Here is a 15955-nt window from a genome sequence, read left to right on the forward strand (position 1 = left end):
GAAATACGTTATTTTATTATAATACATTTAAATGGTGGAAATAAATTAGATCAATGTAAAAATAGAATGAAATTATTAACATGTAAGGTGTTGACTATATTTTATGAATAAAATACTAACTTTTGATCCTTTTTTGTGAAATAAATTTATTTATCAAATTCTAATTTTCCTTTGTTATTAATGAATCGTATTTATTTGTTGACAACGATGAATATTAGTTATAAGAATCTAATAATTAATAGTCATTAATATCTGTTACAATTTTTTTATTGTAATTTTAGAAATTCCATAACGCAATGCTAATTAAAAATTATATAAGTTATTTTTATGAGGTGCATGTTATTTGTTTGGTAGTTGAAAAGGAAAAGAAATCAAATATCTAACGATTAAATCTTGCGTGTTTTACCTTTTACAATTGATGCGAATGTAGATATTTTTAGATAAAAATCACCGGTTACACAACATTTGACATACTGAAATTGAAATGGGGTCTTGGCGCTGGGTAGTGGGAGCTCACTGAGCTCGCATTGTGAAAATGCGAGCTCACTGAGCTCGCATTCTCAAAATGCGAAGACCCCCCATTTACAGAAACTCCCCCAGGAAACGCCCTCGTTGTAGAATTCTTTTTTTTTTTCATCACAAACTAAGAATTCACCCAAACCTTGATTGTGAAAGGACTAAAAGGTAAAGTCCTACTGCCACATACTATTTGGAGCATGGAAAAGTTGAGACATTTGCATGTATATAGTAATGCTGTCTTCAGCATGCAAGACAATGAAACAGAAAAGGCCACGCAGTTAGGAAATCTGGACAGTCTTTCCACCCCATCTCTCTCTTTTGGTAAACATACAGAGAATATCATGCGAAGGTTTCTCAAACTTCGGAGACTTAGATGTCTGTTTTCAGAATCAAGGGTTGATGTTGGGAACTCAAATCAATTTCCAGTACTGAACTGTCTCACAGAACTAGAGTCGCTCAAAATTCTCTGTTCTGGTAGAATTGCTCATCCTTTTAAGTTTGACTTCCCATTGAAACTGAAGAAGTTGACTCTATCAAAATTTCGCCTGCCATGGGACTGCATTTTGGAAGTTGGTAGATTACCGAACCTGGAGGTTCTCAAATTGCTTTCTAGGGCCTTTGAGGGGAAAGTGTGGGACATGAAAGAAGGGGAGTTTCCTAAACTCAAATTCCTAAAGCTCGACACTCTGAACCTTGTCCAGTGGAATGCCACCAGTGATGACTTTCCCAATCTTCAACACTTAGTTTTGCGAAATTGCAGGCAGCTTGAGGAAGTCCCCTTTGGTTTAGGATATGTCCCTACACTGGAGATCATTGAGGTGCAATTGTGCAGACAATCTGCAGAAGAGTGTGTCAGAAGAATAAAGGAGGAACAACACATGATGGGAAAATGATGATTTGAAGGTTCTAATCAATCGTTCAGAATGGGATTTCTGATCATCACCAGAATTTTTGGTGGAGCTTTGCAGCATTATGTTCAGAGGTCAGTTAATTTAAGTTAAATTATTCAGTATTTGTTTGCCAGGAGACAAAGTGTATTCTTTCAGCTACTAATTTATTGGCACCTCACTTGCTAGAGACTTTTGTAATGATTCAAAGCTTGCTGATTCTAGACTAGTTCTGATTACGTCAAAATGCACTATTTTGGTAGATATATATTTGCTCTCCTTTCATCTTGTCCTCATGAAAGTGCACTTCTAGGAATGTCCAATTGGTTTAGCTACACCAAGATAATCAAAGGGAGTAAGTCTTTGGAATTGTTGATCTTGCTAGCTTTTCTTTTCTTTTCTTTCTTTTTTTTTTTTTAATTGTCCTTGCTGGTCAGTCCAACAAAATGAAGTATCACCAGAAGCCTTCTATTAAAACCAAATAGGTAGATTGAAACAGAAAAGTTTTAGCAAAGAACGAATCCTTGAAAGCAAGGGTGGCATTAGAAGTACTAAGGATATGTAAGAATAGTCATTCATGAGGGGAGTTGGCATGGAGGTACGAGGAAGTCATGATTGTTCCTTCTACTGCTGCATATGCAGCTAGCAATTTTAGTTGCAGAAAACATGGTGCTATTAACCTATTTGTGCTCTATGTTCTTGATGGAAATTGCTTTGGTACTATTCTAATCCAGGAAACTGGAAAAGCAGATGCTCCAAAATGAGCCTAAATTAGTTAAACATCAGAAAAACGTAGATGCTATAAACATCAGAGGTGGTCTACTTTCTTGGGGAATCCAGTATGCTGAAAACTCTTTGTTTTACCGAATTTGTATGCTTTAGGCCACAACTTGGTCTTTCACTAGCCGGACTAACATGCCAATATAATTTCAGATGCCTCTCCGGAATGAAGAAAGTGGGCGTCTGTTAGAGGTGAAGGCAATGGAATCCTAGAGTTTGAAGGATGGAAGACAATCTTGTATAAGAGCGTTCTGATTTATCACCATGGTTTCTTCAAATGTCTGTAAAATATTGTTTGGCAAATTTGTTACTCATGGGAGGCAAACCAGACATCCTATGTTTTATTTGTTTCTAACAGATTCTAAATCCCATATTTGGAGAGTTGATGAGTACGACTGGAATTTTGTATAGTGCTGAGGATGGATACAATCAAGTGCGCATTCTTGTCCTGGTGAAGTATTTACTTTATGGAGCTGATCCCATACGTAAAGCTCCTAATATCTACATCCAGATTATTGCTTTTCCTGTGAACCAGCAGAAGATTCTTAAACACCTATAAAAGTGGAAAGCATGATTGAGTGACTTCAAAATTTTCTTGTACTTCTTCCATCCTGTTAGAAATGTCATATTTTTCATCTTGAAATGTCCCAAAATATTTTTTATGTTGAGAAAATTAAAGCACTTATTAGTTTCTCCCTCCTATATAGTCACTCCCTTTAGTTGAGAAATTCAAATTTTGAATTTGAATCAGATTGGAAAGAGAAACAAAAATATCACAATCAAATCACTATTTTTAAAAAATTAAATTTCCAAACATGACAAAATAAGTAAGACATTTATATATTTACGTAGTTTTTGGATCAGCCTTTTCTTTTCTCTTTGGTTTTGTTTTGGAATGACCATTTGCAACATCAAAATTTTCCTACTGGGACAGATCTTCATTTTGTTCATACGGTTTTAAAAGTATTCTAGTGTTGCATTATTACAGAAATTCCTCTTTAAGGTACGTCCCTGTACCATGAAATCAACTAATGCATCGCTCTTGCAACGGGTTGTGTTCTTTGTAGAATCTGAAAATACTTGTAAATGACAAGAATTGGTACTTTACAATCTCAGTATTTGAACATTTTTTTTTTGGTAAGTTGAAAGTCTTGAATTCAAAATCTCCTACTTACAATTATGATTCAAAGATTTGGCCAAGTCGTCACCAAAACTGAGCTTCCGATCTGATATCGGAACGAGATGACTCCGAAATAATGAATCGCCGAAAATTCGACCGAGTCACCAAGAACTCGATCAAAATGCCTCCGAAACGGATAGAAACAGTCAATTCGCCTTGAGTCATCGCGAGTTAACTCGATTTTTATTATTTTTGCTAATTTTTTATTATCTTTGTTTATCATTTTTTTTATAATTTTTAAAATATTAAATATTTCAAAAATTTATGTCCCGTCGAGACTGCGACCGATATGCCAAAATCAATATGGAACAGTCTGGCCCACGACCACAACCGCAAGTGACCGTGGTTTTGAACCACGCTTACAATCCTTTCCACCTTACCACCCAACCTAACCCTTCCCCAGAATCTCATTATTTGAACTTGATTTCCTTTTTTGAGGTAAAATTATAGATTTGAAGCAATGTAGAGAAATTGTAAAAATTTTGGAAGGAGATGATTTTAGAATCCAACAGAGTTTTAAAATTTACACATTAAATACAGTATCCTACTTTACAGATTCATGATTACAGAACACTGGTAATAGAGTAGAAAACTCTTTCATACCTATTAACACAACATCATAAAACAAAAAGAACATTTTAAGACTGAATAACCAATAAAGTTGCAAATCACAATAGAAAAGAACAAGTCTCCATTCCGAAAAGGTAATGCAACTTACCTTTCCCTGCAGTTCAACCAAACTTTATTTTACCAAACAATTTTCATGCCGCTTGTATGAAGGGGGATAATGTCCCTATACTGCTTTGTACAGGTTAGTTTATCTTTAACTAGGAGCACTCTGAATTCATTTCTATTTTCTCGGCTGCCATTTGGACTCCATATTTTGTGGGGAAAAAAAAAGAAGTGAGAGAGAGAGAGAGAGAAATATTTTGACAGACCATGATTTCATATCAAATTTTAAAAAAATCTATTTTTAAGAACAGCATTGCTATACTACGCGAAACATCGACGCCAGATTCCAAAGCAATTAATATGGACCACAGGATTAACTTTATCTGTGAAAGAGAGGGCAAATGAGAAGCGATCATAAAGTGAAGCATCTTGCTCTTTATTTTTACCACTTAATTCGTCTAGTCGTAATCGTATTTTCTATCTTTTTGCTTTTAAGAATATTCCTCTGTAATATATGCTGATTATCAAGTTTTGTCCAGGAGACCACAAACATCCATAAAACCAAAACCTCCATCACCTTCCCCAGTTTCACTTGATTCTTGAACGAATTGACCGAGTTGAGAAAATATCAGCTAAAACCAAGTTTAATTTTCAAATTCAACTGGCCTCGCATAAAAGAGAGCACTTAACAATTTAAATGAACCAAGTGCTTTATCCATATTCTAGTTTTATTACAGATTAAAGTGCTTTGTAAGGATAGAGATTGCACGTAAATCTAGGACTGACAATGGGGCGGGGGTGGAGTGGGGGAACCGCCTCGTTGCCCAAACATTCCCCCCACTCCCGTCCCACCCCTGTCACCCGCTCCCCACACTCCGCCCCGCTTCCCCGCAGGCAAAGGCTAATAGAAATTTGCCTATACATGAAGTCGAATTTTACAACACTAATTTTACATGAAGTCTATACATTAGCATGCAAAACAGCAACACACAATTCCCTAAAGGAACTGAATTTCAGCAAAACAGCGATACACATGATCGCATAGCTCTGGCATTTTATGTTTGATTAAACTGGTTGCGACATAAAATTCATATACGTGCACATGCCAAAAACACAACGTCTACACAGCTTCAACTATTATAAACGATACAGAGGGAAGGAAGTGACAAGAAGAAAAAGCAAGAGACAATTGGACATTTAACAGAAAAAGAATTATGAGAAGGGGAAATGTTGCAATTCCTGAGAAAAAAACAAATTCATAAATCTATTAGCATAACTAATCAGTAATTTGTATTAGTATAAATGTATAATTATTAGTATAACTAATAATATAATTATTATAACTACCAATATTAAATATATTATATATATAATTATAATATATATTTATTTTTTTTAGGTGGATGATGGGGTAGGGGTATACTCCCCCGTCCCCTACCCATTTTTCAACCAGGGGAGAAAATAAACCCCTGCCCTGCCCAATCAACCCCCCACGGATACCTGCCCCAACTGCCGTCCCTGCATAAATCACACCCTATAGCAATGGGGAGTAACAACAGCACTATTAAATGCAACAAGCGCGCACACAAAGAAAAAAATGCCATTTATGAAATCACATTTTACAAATGCTAGGATGTCTTGTGAAGTAAATCAACATCATATTTCATCTTTACTTCAGCATTATATCTGTAATACAATATATTCTCAACTTCCTAAAGCATCAAATAAATTAAAATAATGGGTGCAGATTGACAAGGTAAAATAATTGTGGACAACTAAACAACAAATCCTTAGCCTGGTAAATTGTCCCTAGCCAATAACTCAACTAAAACTACCAAAAATCCATAAACCGAAATAATGCAAGAAAATTTGAGCTTGTGATCCTTAAGATTCTCAAATATCAAGAAGGCATTCTGATGCAAATAAGAAAACGCACCAAAGTATGTAATTTTGGACATCATTCACATGACGTTTGCCAATGTCTCCACCATTGGTGATTATAATTCTATAGTAGGAGCTTTGATCAAGAGAAGTTCTAGATGTTTCATCTGTACCAAACTGAAAACCTGTCACCAAATATCGAAAGGTCATAGGAAGAAACAGAATTGCTCCAATTGCTTATTCAACCACAGATAAGAGATATTCACCTTACCTAGTTATCAATCAACGGAACTCGTCATGATATTCAAAGTCTTCATCTTCATCATCACTGAATATGGCGCTATAGAATACATATGGGCTGTCAATCATTTCAGTCAATGTCAGGCGTCCATCTTTATCTGAATCAGCCTGCAAAGGAGTTAATAAAACATGAGCATTCTGTTCCACACCAATTACCAGAAGTGCAGATAATCAGCTGTGTGCCCGGCATTTCTTTCCTATTATCATCAGCATCCATCGTTGTTTACTACAAGGTTATCAGGTTTAGTTGGATCTGATTATTATGCATTTTCATAAACTTCCTCTGGTAAATATCAAGACTAACAAAATCTACCCTCCAGAAATAAGAGACGAGGAAAAAACAGGTTAAACAGAAAAAGGAGATAGAGAAAAAAAAGCTGAGGATGACTACATGCAAAAGCTCAGTCCTGCAACAGAAGTTCGATGAAAAGGAAGTGCATCCATTCTCCTCACACATCGTATGCAAATCCAATCACAGGCATTAAAGTAATTTTATGAAAGTTCCAAAGCACCAGTAAGTTCTTTCATGACAACATTGGGTTTATTTGGATAGTGAATTATTTATAAAAATTTATTTACTTGCACCATCAACACATTTTTCAACCACCTTTTTATCTCACATATATAACATCGAAAAAGTACTACAGTATTTTTTTTTTTTTTTTAAATCATCCTAAATAGTCTACTAACCAAACACGGTCATTGTTTCATTCAATATTTCACTTTAGGAACCCAAACAACAGAGAAATGGCTTTGGATGCAAATGGTAAGAGTCAGTAACCATTTAGAAAGAACTAGAAAAACAGAAACAACAGCAATTATAAGGTTGAAGTAACCATTATTCTCCTCTGCCGTATACATCAATGAACAATCAGAATTTGTACCATTTAACCCCAATGATAAGCAAGCCCCACAAGGTATTAACTGTGTTAGTAGCAGGAGTGGAAGTTTAATTTCCACCTAACCATTCAATTAGGAAAAGGATGAGCAATTTTGACCATAACTGTCATCTACAAATTTATCAATATCCATATTATCGTGGAACACCTAGTAGATGAAAAAGTCATCTTAACATCAATAGATGTCATACGCTGCACACACGAAAAGCTAGAAGCAGATCATCCAGAACTCTCCACCAAACACTCCCTCCCACATACAGTAAAGGAACAAAGTGGCAATGTTATAAAAGCATCTTTTGCAACCATAGTTCTCTCCAGGTGACCTTCTGGGACTCACCCAGTTTTGAGCATAGAAGATACAACAGTTGAACATAAAAGAACTCAAAGGGGAAGTAACACATACTAGGAATTACCAAGGCAAAACACGACATACGGGATGAAGACTCAACACGCAACCACAGCCAAATAACTTATCATTCTTGAGCAAACTGATATACTTTCTCTATCAAAAGTTATCATACCTTCTAATGAAGTAATAAGGTCTCTTTCAAGAATAAAACATGAAAAATAAAGCAGAAAAACAGAAAACGAGATAACTGACTTAAATTATAGTAATGAAGCATACTAATTGGAGAGATAAAAAGAGAGGGATAAAGAATTCATCACCACTGTTTCTTAATAAGAACGGTCTTACATTATCACAATGCCTCTTCAAAAAATTATAAGAAATGATAAAATCGATAAATACAACCGATTACAACAGAGAAAAAAAATTTTGAATTATTCATCCACTTCTACTCAATAATCAAAGAATTTTTTCAAACAAATTGATGATGTGATTATTGTTGAATCTTGTTGGAAAGCATGCCCACAAAAGAGTGAACATGAGTTGTCAAAGTGACAACAGTTCCCGACTGAGATTTAGACCTTAACTTTGACAAGCTTTTAGGGTTGATTGCTGGTGTAACTCCAGACAATTAGAAGATGGCAAATGAAGAAAAACCTAGAATGACTACTACAACCTGCAAGACCTTGCACCTTAAGGCAGGGTTAATGGGAATCCTTTTCGTTCCTTTATACGTATTCCAATCAGCTCATACTCAAAATAAAAAAAAAGTATTGCTTTTTTTTTTCAACTCATTATATAATCTATTTTTGGCTCGATGGGATAGCCAAGCCATTCCCCCTTCTTTTTGATTTATGATACCCGTCCGGGAAAAACAATAAAGAAACAAATCTATTCAATGAGCAAAAAAGGAGAGAGGGGGATTCAACTTGATAACTATACTGGTTTTCAAGACCAGGGCTATCAACCACTCAGCTCCAAGATACAAGTTTTGTTTATTCCTCCAAATAGAACATGACAATAGGGTAGATTCCCACTATCTGTAGAAAGACCTCCGGTGGGAATCTATCACGTGCCTCTCAATCAAAACAACTACATAATAGAACAACTCCAAACCAACTAAATATTCCCTTGTCAAACGAAGTAATAAATTGCTAAAGTCATAGTGGTTATAAAAAATTATGACCATAAAATCACATCATAAACCTACATAATAAAAAGCCCAAAAAAAACACATCAAACTCACGTTACTACTGAGTACCATTTATAACAAATACTACTAGGTGAATTATTTCAACTCTGAAACAAGCTTCATGTTATCAAACATCCCCTTGACTCTTCGTTGGCAGCTTATTCAACTCGTGCTACAAGGGAACGTGGAAGGAAACGAAGGAAACAAAGAAAAAAGAAAACAAATATCTGAATCCCACTTCATAACAAGCCAGGGAGAACAAACTTTTAATACCATGCATTTGACCATACTAATAGACTTCAATACACTGAAATGCCAAAAAGCTAAAATCAACAGTACTAGCTGAAGGAAAAACAACACATTAAGAAAATTAGAAAATTTTTCTAAGAAGACAACTTAACCAATCTGTGTAACAAAATTTTTCAGATAAAAACACACTATTTGGCTACAGTTATGCTTTTAGCTCCATCTTTATCCTTTAGCAATTTCAAATCCAACTTATATAGACCAAGAAAGAACAAACACCATCAAAACTAATTAGTACCTGTTGTATGACGTAGTCTGCCTGTTGTTTAGCATAATAATGTTCAGATGGATGAAGCTTTCCAATAATTGGTAGCAGTTCCACATCTGACAAGAACCTACAGGGCAGAGTTTTGGGTTATAAGCAACTAATCACAGCATATAACAAATGATAGATTATACAGTATATTTTTAAAGGACATCTAGTTAATTACCTGTCGCCATCCTTGTCAAGCTGGGAAAACAACTTCTTGGCTGGGGCTTCTCGTGAATCATCAGACTGGTGCTCAGAATTGTGATCCTCTTCATCATAGTTCCTTACCAGGTCAAAAAGCCCATGGAAAAACTCTTTGAAGCTGACCCTACCATCTTTATCAGAATCTCTTTCTCTGAAATATTTAATGATGGAGAGACATGGTCCACGAAATCAGAATAGGTTTGGGATGGTAAGAAAAATAGGCAATAGTACAAAAGGGAAAAACCAAACCTTACAAGCGAAATGTGCAAATGATCAAGTGATTAGGAATTGATGAGGTTATGGAGAACATGGTAACTTAACAAAACCATCAATCCAAAGTTGGAAACTTTCTAGTAGTTGTCTCGTTTCTTAATCCTTAAGAAGTATCAAAAATGAAAATCTCGTGCAAATGAAGATGAGCCACTTGTAGAAAATTCAAAATATGTATGGATTCTCATTAGTGTAAGACTACTTCCATAAAGCATCAAGTTCATAACAAATTAAAGCAAAGTCTTACCAGTCAATGGCTTTCTTGTTTCATGATTACAAACAAAAATCGCAACATTGAAAATTTCAGTTTAACCAATGGTGACATTCTGTACAGGGAAACATGCAAAAGGACATGGTTTTTTTAAAAACAAATTTAAAGTACTCTGATAATTAGTTGATAAACAAATATCATCTGTGGAATAATTGTTTCATAATTTCCAGACAACGGTATTACCTTCCAACACACTATGAAAATCCATCCAACCAACATTAAGAATATTATTCAAGCATATAGTTCGAAACAAGTATCAACACACAAAAAAAGAGTATAAGGATTTAAAAAAAAATTCTACTGATAAAAAATTTCCTGCTTTCCCAGTCATATACATACACACTTGAATCAGTAAACATAGATGTCTACACGTGTGTGTGTGTGTCTGTGTGTGCACATGTAAATGGGCAAAGAAGAAGGGCTCAGCAATTCAGCTGGCATACTCAATGCATTCACATATCACATTGCTCCTAGTAGTTGCCAAGAATGGTGGGCAGAAACGAACAAGAAGCAGAAGCAAAAGGACTGCATGAGCAACAAACACTCAACAGAAATTGTACTTTCAGGTTGTGAAACAGACACTCAACAGAAATTGTCATACCTGATTTCTTCCTTGCACAACCAATTAAGTAGTTTGGGATTTTTTGTATCAGCTGGATGCAGAAAGCTACAAAATTGCAATGAAAGTACCAAATAAGTTGATGAGAACATTGAGATATTTAGGACAGATGGGCAAAGAAAAGATTTATTTTACATCTTCCTTTTGTTTTTAAGAGCAACTCCAAGCAGAACAAAACTTACTCATTAAACTCTGTAATATTCAAAAGACCATCACCATCTGCATCTGATGCATTAAAATGCTCTTCTTTCCACCAACCCATATCAATTCCCGAGGAATCACTACCTGGTGAAATTAAATTATCAAATAAAATTACAAAAAAACCCTGCGGCAAAATTGGACCACCTCATCCAAGTGCACTCCTTTTAAAACATTGAACAGAATACCGAACAGTAAGTATTAGGGTCACCCCCCCTGCCATCAGCTGTTCAAAATATCCAGAAATTTCTTATATCCATAAAAACATTTGAATGAGCTGTAAAGTTCAAATTCATGCCTGCCCAAATCATGTCACCAAAAGGTCCATGCCAGAAAGGAGTGTAAGTTTATGTCCTGTGAATCTGTGTGAGCAGAAAGTCCACTGGCTCTGCTTGATAAAAGTAACGATGCTACTGTATGATTAAGGAGACCAAGCTTTAGTAGTACCCTAACAACTTGGGAGGGGAGGGTCTCACCAAACCATACTTAATTCAGTTAGAAAAATAGATCATATCCTTCAATTAGCATTCTCATATCTGTGAAAGGCAGGTTCATGCTTTAATTTTTATATGTGCAATTCAACAGCCAAGTCTTTCTGCACTTATATACTTCAAATATATGATGCACCCAAAGGCTTCATGGACCCAAATCTACAAGAATCCATTATTACAAGGATAACATCTCTAATAATGTCAAAAAAGTAGCTACTTCAATGCACAAACAGAATTTTCTTTGTTCGTTTCATGAAACTAAATAAGTACCTAAATGCAGATGGCTTTGAAATGTAGGTAGAAAAGGCAAACAGAACCACCTCACAAGACAGCAATTGCTTTTCTTTTCTTATTCAAGAAGACCATGTTGCACATCTATGCAATATCATACTCTAAGGTCAATCAGAGTTACACCTACTAGACTTGCTCCATTGCTTCTCTGCGCTAATTGATTGCATCAGTAGTCACATCAATTTTACTTTGTTAATCCAATTTTCCCTATATATGTTACCAATCGTTCAAAATCCTAACTTCATGCCCACGTAATCCAAAATCCAGTAAATTAAACTAGCTTCTAATGCACTGAATCAACAATGCTCTGCTGAAAAATGGACAAAAAGAAAATCACATTCAAGCCCACCTACAAACATAGACAATCACATCAATTATAAAAAATATGAAGTCCAAATATTTCAATTACCTGAAGGTTTGACCCAGCTGGGAGGCTCATACTCAGAAAAGGACACAAGCCCATCTTTATTCTTATCATGGATCTCCAACTCCCTCTGTGTCCTATGCAAAACCTCCTTCTCAGTCTGCGCCAAGTTCCACCGAGTCAACTCAGGCTCAGTCACAAATCCATCAGCCGGGTCCACATCAATCTTCGGGAACAAAAGCACCAACCTATGAGTCACATTAAACCTCTCCTCGTCATTCAAGTAATCCTCAGCATCCATAAAATCCTCCCACTCGGGCTGCGATTCAGCAGGCATAGCTTCTCCGTGTTGACTCATCGACGACCGAGTCAACTCGGGGTGGTGACTTTCCAAGTACCTCTTCTCCCATTCTCTGTCCTCCCGCTTCCGCTCAATGTCCGCCACTAAAGGGTCGAAAGGGACGTGACGTTCATGGTGATTTAACGACGGTGGTGCGAAGGTGAAGTTGGAACGGAGCTTCAGACGGCGGTGACGGTGGCTGTGACTATCGTGGTTGGAATTTTGAGGGGATTTTGAGATGAGGAGGAGGAGAACTATGGCTACAGTAATGTAGATTATCACCGATGTTTTCCCCATTCTCTCATCGATTATCAGTAGCCAATACTTGAAGTGAAAACAAAAATAGTATAAATTATACCAAGAAAATCAGTGAAAAAAAAAACACACACACACACACGCAGTGAGAGGCAGCGAGAACTGGGTGTTTGAGACCTTGAGGTGGGTTTTGGGAAGGAATAAAAGGGTTACTATTTACTTTTAGAATTTGTACTGTTCACGCAAATTCGGTAAAAGTGGCAAGTGATTGATCGAGGAAGGAATATTATTATACTACAATTTACTAGTTGCTAACCCGTGCAAGGCGGACCCGGGGCTAGAGCGGAGCTTGTGTGCAAAATGAACACGGTATAATATCATTTGTACACGATGTGACACTAGAACAATAACGAGTAACACTAGAACAATATTTTATGAATCCCACACATATTTAAATCTAGACCATACAAATTTTGTTGGCCAAATCTTGGCCATTAATTGGCAGGGACCTGCCCCTTCTCCGTGCAAGGCACGGAAACATTTTACTTTTTTTTTAATGTCTTATTGGTTCATATATGACTGATGAATAATACTAGAATAATTATCACTTAAATTGATTGTTAATTTCTATTTTTAGTCAATAATTCATCATGTAAAAATTTTATCATATAAATATACATATAATTCATGTGTTAGTATATGTGTATTTTATTTATCAATTTCTTTTTGCAAAAAAGTAAATACAGTTATTCTAAATAGTTGTATGTACAAATTTGCAGTGAATTAATGGTGTAAGAGTATAATTATTAAGAAAAATGATGCCTCAAAAATTACCCGGTCACGTCACTTCAGTGCTAAACATGTTTAGCTGATATTGTCCTAGTAAACTAATTGATGCTAATACATTCTAATTAAGGAAGTTGGGCGATGATGTTTGTTACGGACTCAATGGAGTCTGTGAATTTCATTGCATAGTATTTATTTCCTTTAGGGTCACTTCGTATGTCTATAGTTATATACAATTGAAAGAACATAGGAGTATCAATATTTTATCTTTTTTTTTTGGGCATATGAGGGCTATGAGAAATTTATTCCAGGAAAAACCATATCAGCAATGATGAACTCAAAAAGGCTTAGACGTGAACCATATACAGAATAAAAAACGCAAATTGGCAAATTGTGATCCAATGAAATACTCAATCTGAATGTCTGAAGGGGGACCTATGTACTTATTACTTGAATCTAAAGCTGAATGTCGAAGAGATTGTATACAAACCAAAAGTACCATCAATATAATTGTCAAATTGACCTAATGAAACAATAAAATTGTCTAACTGTTTATTAAAAACAACATCAACGTAATCTAATGAAAATAAATTAAATAGCAAATTATTGGATAAAAAACCTCAACGGCCATTAAACTATTGGCGAGATCATATTTTGGTCATCGAACTATTTTTTATCAATAATTGGTCACTAAACAATTTAATCCGTTAACCCGTGATCATTTCATCGTTAATTGCTCTTAAGTTTTGAAATTAGCATTACACGTGGCAATGTCCGAGGCAATTTTGTCTAGTGAGCTTTGAGGTTGCATCACTATGTGTAAATATATAGGGTCTAGGTAGCTGTCCTGGATGCTTCTCCTCATCAACTCCTAAGAAAACAACCTGCAACTTCGATGCTTAAAAAATAGCAGGTCCAAATAACCTGGCAACCTGATCCAAAACTCAACATAATTAAAATACATAAAAACAAAAACAAAAAGAGAACCCCTTTTTGATCTTTGTTTATAAAGTTAAGAATTTTAATTCAGAACGTGATAGTGGTAAGACTTACAGGGTTCAAGGATTGGCTTTTCTTGGATTTTCTTCTTCTTGTTGTGTACACAAAAACTGAGCTTCGGTGTTCTCTGTAGAGTGAAGAAGGCCTTAGGTCTTTTGGAAGCAGAGGACTGGTACTCAAAGTGCCCATATCTTCTAGTTCCAGGCAACAGCTAGTGCCGTATAGGAGAGAAATAGAGAAAGTCGGAGTTTTGAACTCTTGAGCTTGGACTCCTTTCTCAAAACTCCAATATTTCAAGACACCCACCCAAATAATATATCAAATATCTCATGTACATCAGATTAGTTATAAGTGGCGAGAATCTTTTTTAGGGAATTTTGGGGCAGTTTGGTTTGCTTTGCTTCGATGCTTCACCTTTTGCAGCTTGAAAGCATTGGATATCAACTTTTCTTCGAAGCAAGCAGGCAAGCGTATCTTTCATTTGCTTAGGCGGGAGCGGAGTTTGGGGGACATCTCCTCCGGCTGCAGTGACCGGCAGTCCTCTGGTTGAATGGCGAGTCCTAGTAGAAGGGTGTGAAGTAGTTTCAGATTCATCTTTTTGGACCGTCACGGTGGCCTTCCGGCGGGTGGTGGCAGTTCCTCTGGCAACGGTGTGAGGAACGCCGAGGGATGTGACTTGGGGTTTGGCTGGCTACTCGGTGGAAGATGCTGAAGGTCCAGCAACTCCTCTATTGTTCCATCGTTAATTGCTCCTCTATTGTGCTGGACAAAATTGCCCCTGGACATTGCCACATGTAATGCTAATTTCAGAACTTAAGAGCAATTAACGACGAAATGGTCACGGGTTAACGGATTAAATTGGTTAGTGGCCAATTATTGACAAAAAATAGTTTGATAGTCAAAACATGATCTTGCCAATAGTTTAATGGCCGCTGAGGTTTTTTGCCCCAAATTATTCATTCGTTTAATTCCTAACTCATGGCATTGAGCATGGACAAATCAGTCACCTATTCCACATCTTCATCATCTGTTCCATTCTCAATACTTGAACTCATAGGTCCTTCAAAATCATAAACATGTATATTAATCAATAAAGGAATAATATATACACTGGAGTCTCAAATCATTTGAAGTTAGAAGCATGCTAAGGTTTGGTAAACTTCAAATTCAAAGTAAAGAACTGATTAGAGGTAAATAAAAACTGTCATGAAAGTTAAGGAAATAGAATCACTTTGGCACTTCTATGAATATGCAAGGTTCATCAATATGTCATTACCTATATCTATGTAACAATTTTTTTTTTTTTGACAAACGATAACATTTTTATAGATCTTAACACTTGATAATACAAAAACTAATTACAAAAAGGGGTAACTACCCCATATCTTTTCTAGCTAAACTTGCTAGCCAATTTGGGAATAAACCATCCCATTCAAAATTTCTAGTAGACTTGACTGCAAATTGGGCCAGTGCATGGCTACAGCTATTAGCAGTTCTAGGAACAAAAAGAGAAACTGTAACGTTCAAAGCATTTCTTCAGGACATCAATGTCTTCCAAGATAGTTTGTAACCTACTTTCCTGAACATTGTCACAACATACTTGCAGTCAGATTGGACTTCTATGTTTGTCCATCCTGCACCTTGAGTCATTTCTA

The 15955-nt window shown here is 36.0% G+C and overlaps 1 protein-coding gene and 1 long non-coding RNA gene across 3 annotated transcripts; one reads left to right on the forward strand and one right to left on the reverse strand.

The window, feature by feature from the left end:
• The first annotated feature begins 664 nt into the window (after positions 1-664).
• LOC113715455 (uncharacterized) lies at positions 665-2642 on the forward strand. The gene is made up of 2 exons (XR_011822882.1): positions 665-1501; positions 2340-2642. It is a non-coding gene; the product is annotated as an uncharacterized lncRNA (long non-coding RNA).
• Positions 2643-5620: 2978 nt separating this feature from the next.
• LOC113717342 (uncharacterized) lies at positions 5621-12754 on the reverse strand. 2 transcript variants are annotated; one of them, XM_027242146.2, is made up of 7 exons: positions 11966-12754; positions 10759-10861; positions 10559-10624; positions 9394-9567; positions 9201-9297; positions 6186-6327; positions 5621-6104 (listed from the first exon to the last, which is right to left on the reverse strand). In XM_027242146.2, the coding sequence occupies exons 1-6, from the start codon at positions 12555-12557 to the stop codon at positions 6202-6204; spliced, it is 1158 nt and encodes a 385-aa protein (XP_027097947.1). In that variant the 5' UTR covers positions 12558-12754; the 3' UTR covers positions 5621-6104; positions 6186-6201. The 2 variants fall into 2 exon arrangements, with proteins under 2 accessions (XP_027097947.1, XP_027097945.1); XM_027242144.2 differs by having other exon boundaries at positions 6191-6327; positions 11966-12753.
• Between the last annotated feature and the right edge of the window lie 3201 nt (positions 12755-15955).

This window comes from Coffea arabica, chromosome 11c (genome assembly GCF_036785885.1).
Source record: "Coffea arabica cultivar ET-39 chromosome 11c, Coffea Arabica ET-39 HiFi, whole genome shotgun sequence".
NCBI lineage: Eukaryota > Viridiplantae > Streptophyta > Magnoliopsida > Gentianales > Rubiaceae > Coffea > Coffea arabica.

What these genes read in the sequence shown, in the direction of transcription:
- LOC113717342 (XM_027242146.2), bottom strand. Translation starts at nt 12,557, where the DNA reads ATGGGGAAAACATCGGTGATAATCTACATTACTGTAGCCATAGTTCTC. An exon ending in TTGTGCAAGGAAGAAATCAG is followed by an intron (nt 9,568 to 10,558) that starts GTATGACAATTT and finishes TAAATATTTCAG; the next exon opens with AGAAAGAGATTCTGATAAAG. An exon ending in CTTGACAAGGATGGCGACAG is followed by an intron (nt 9,298 to 9,393) that starts GTAATTAACTAG and finishes TCTGCCCTGTAG; the next exon opens with GTTCTTGTCAGATGTGGAAC.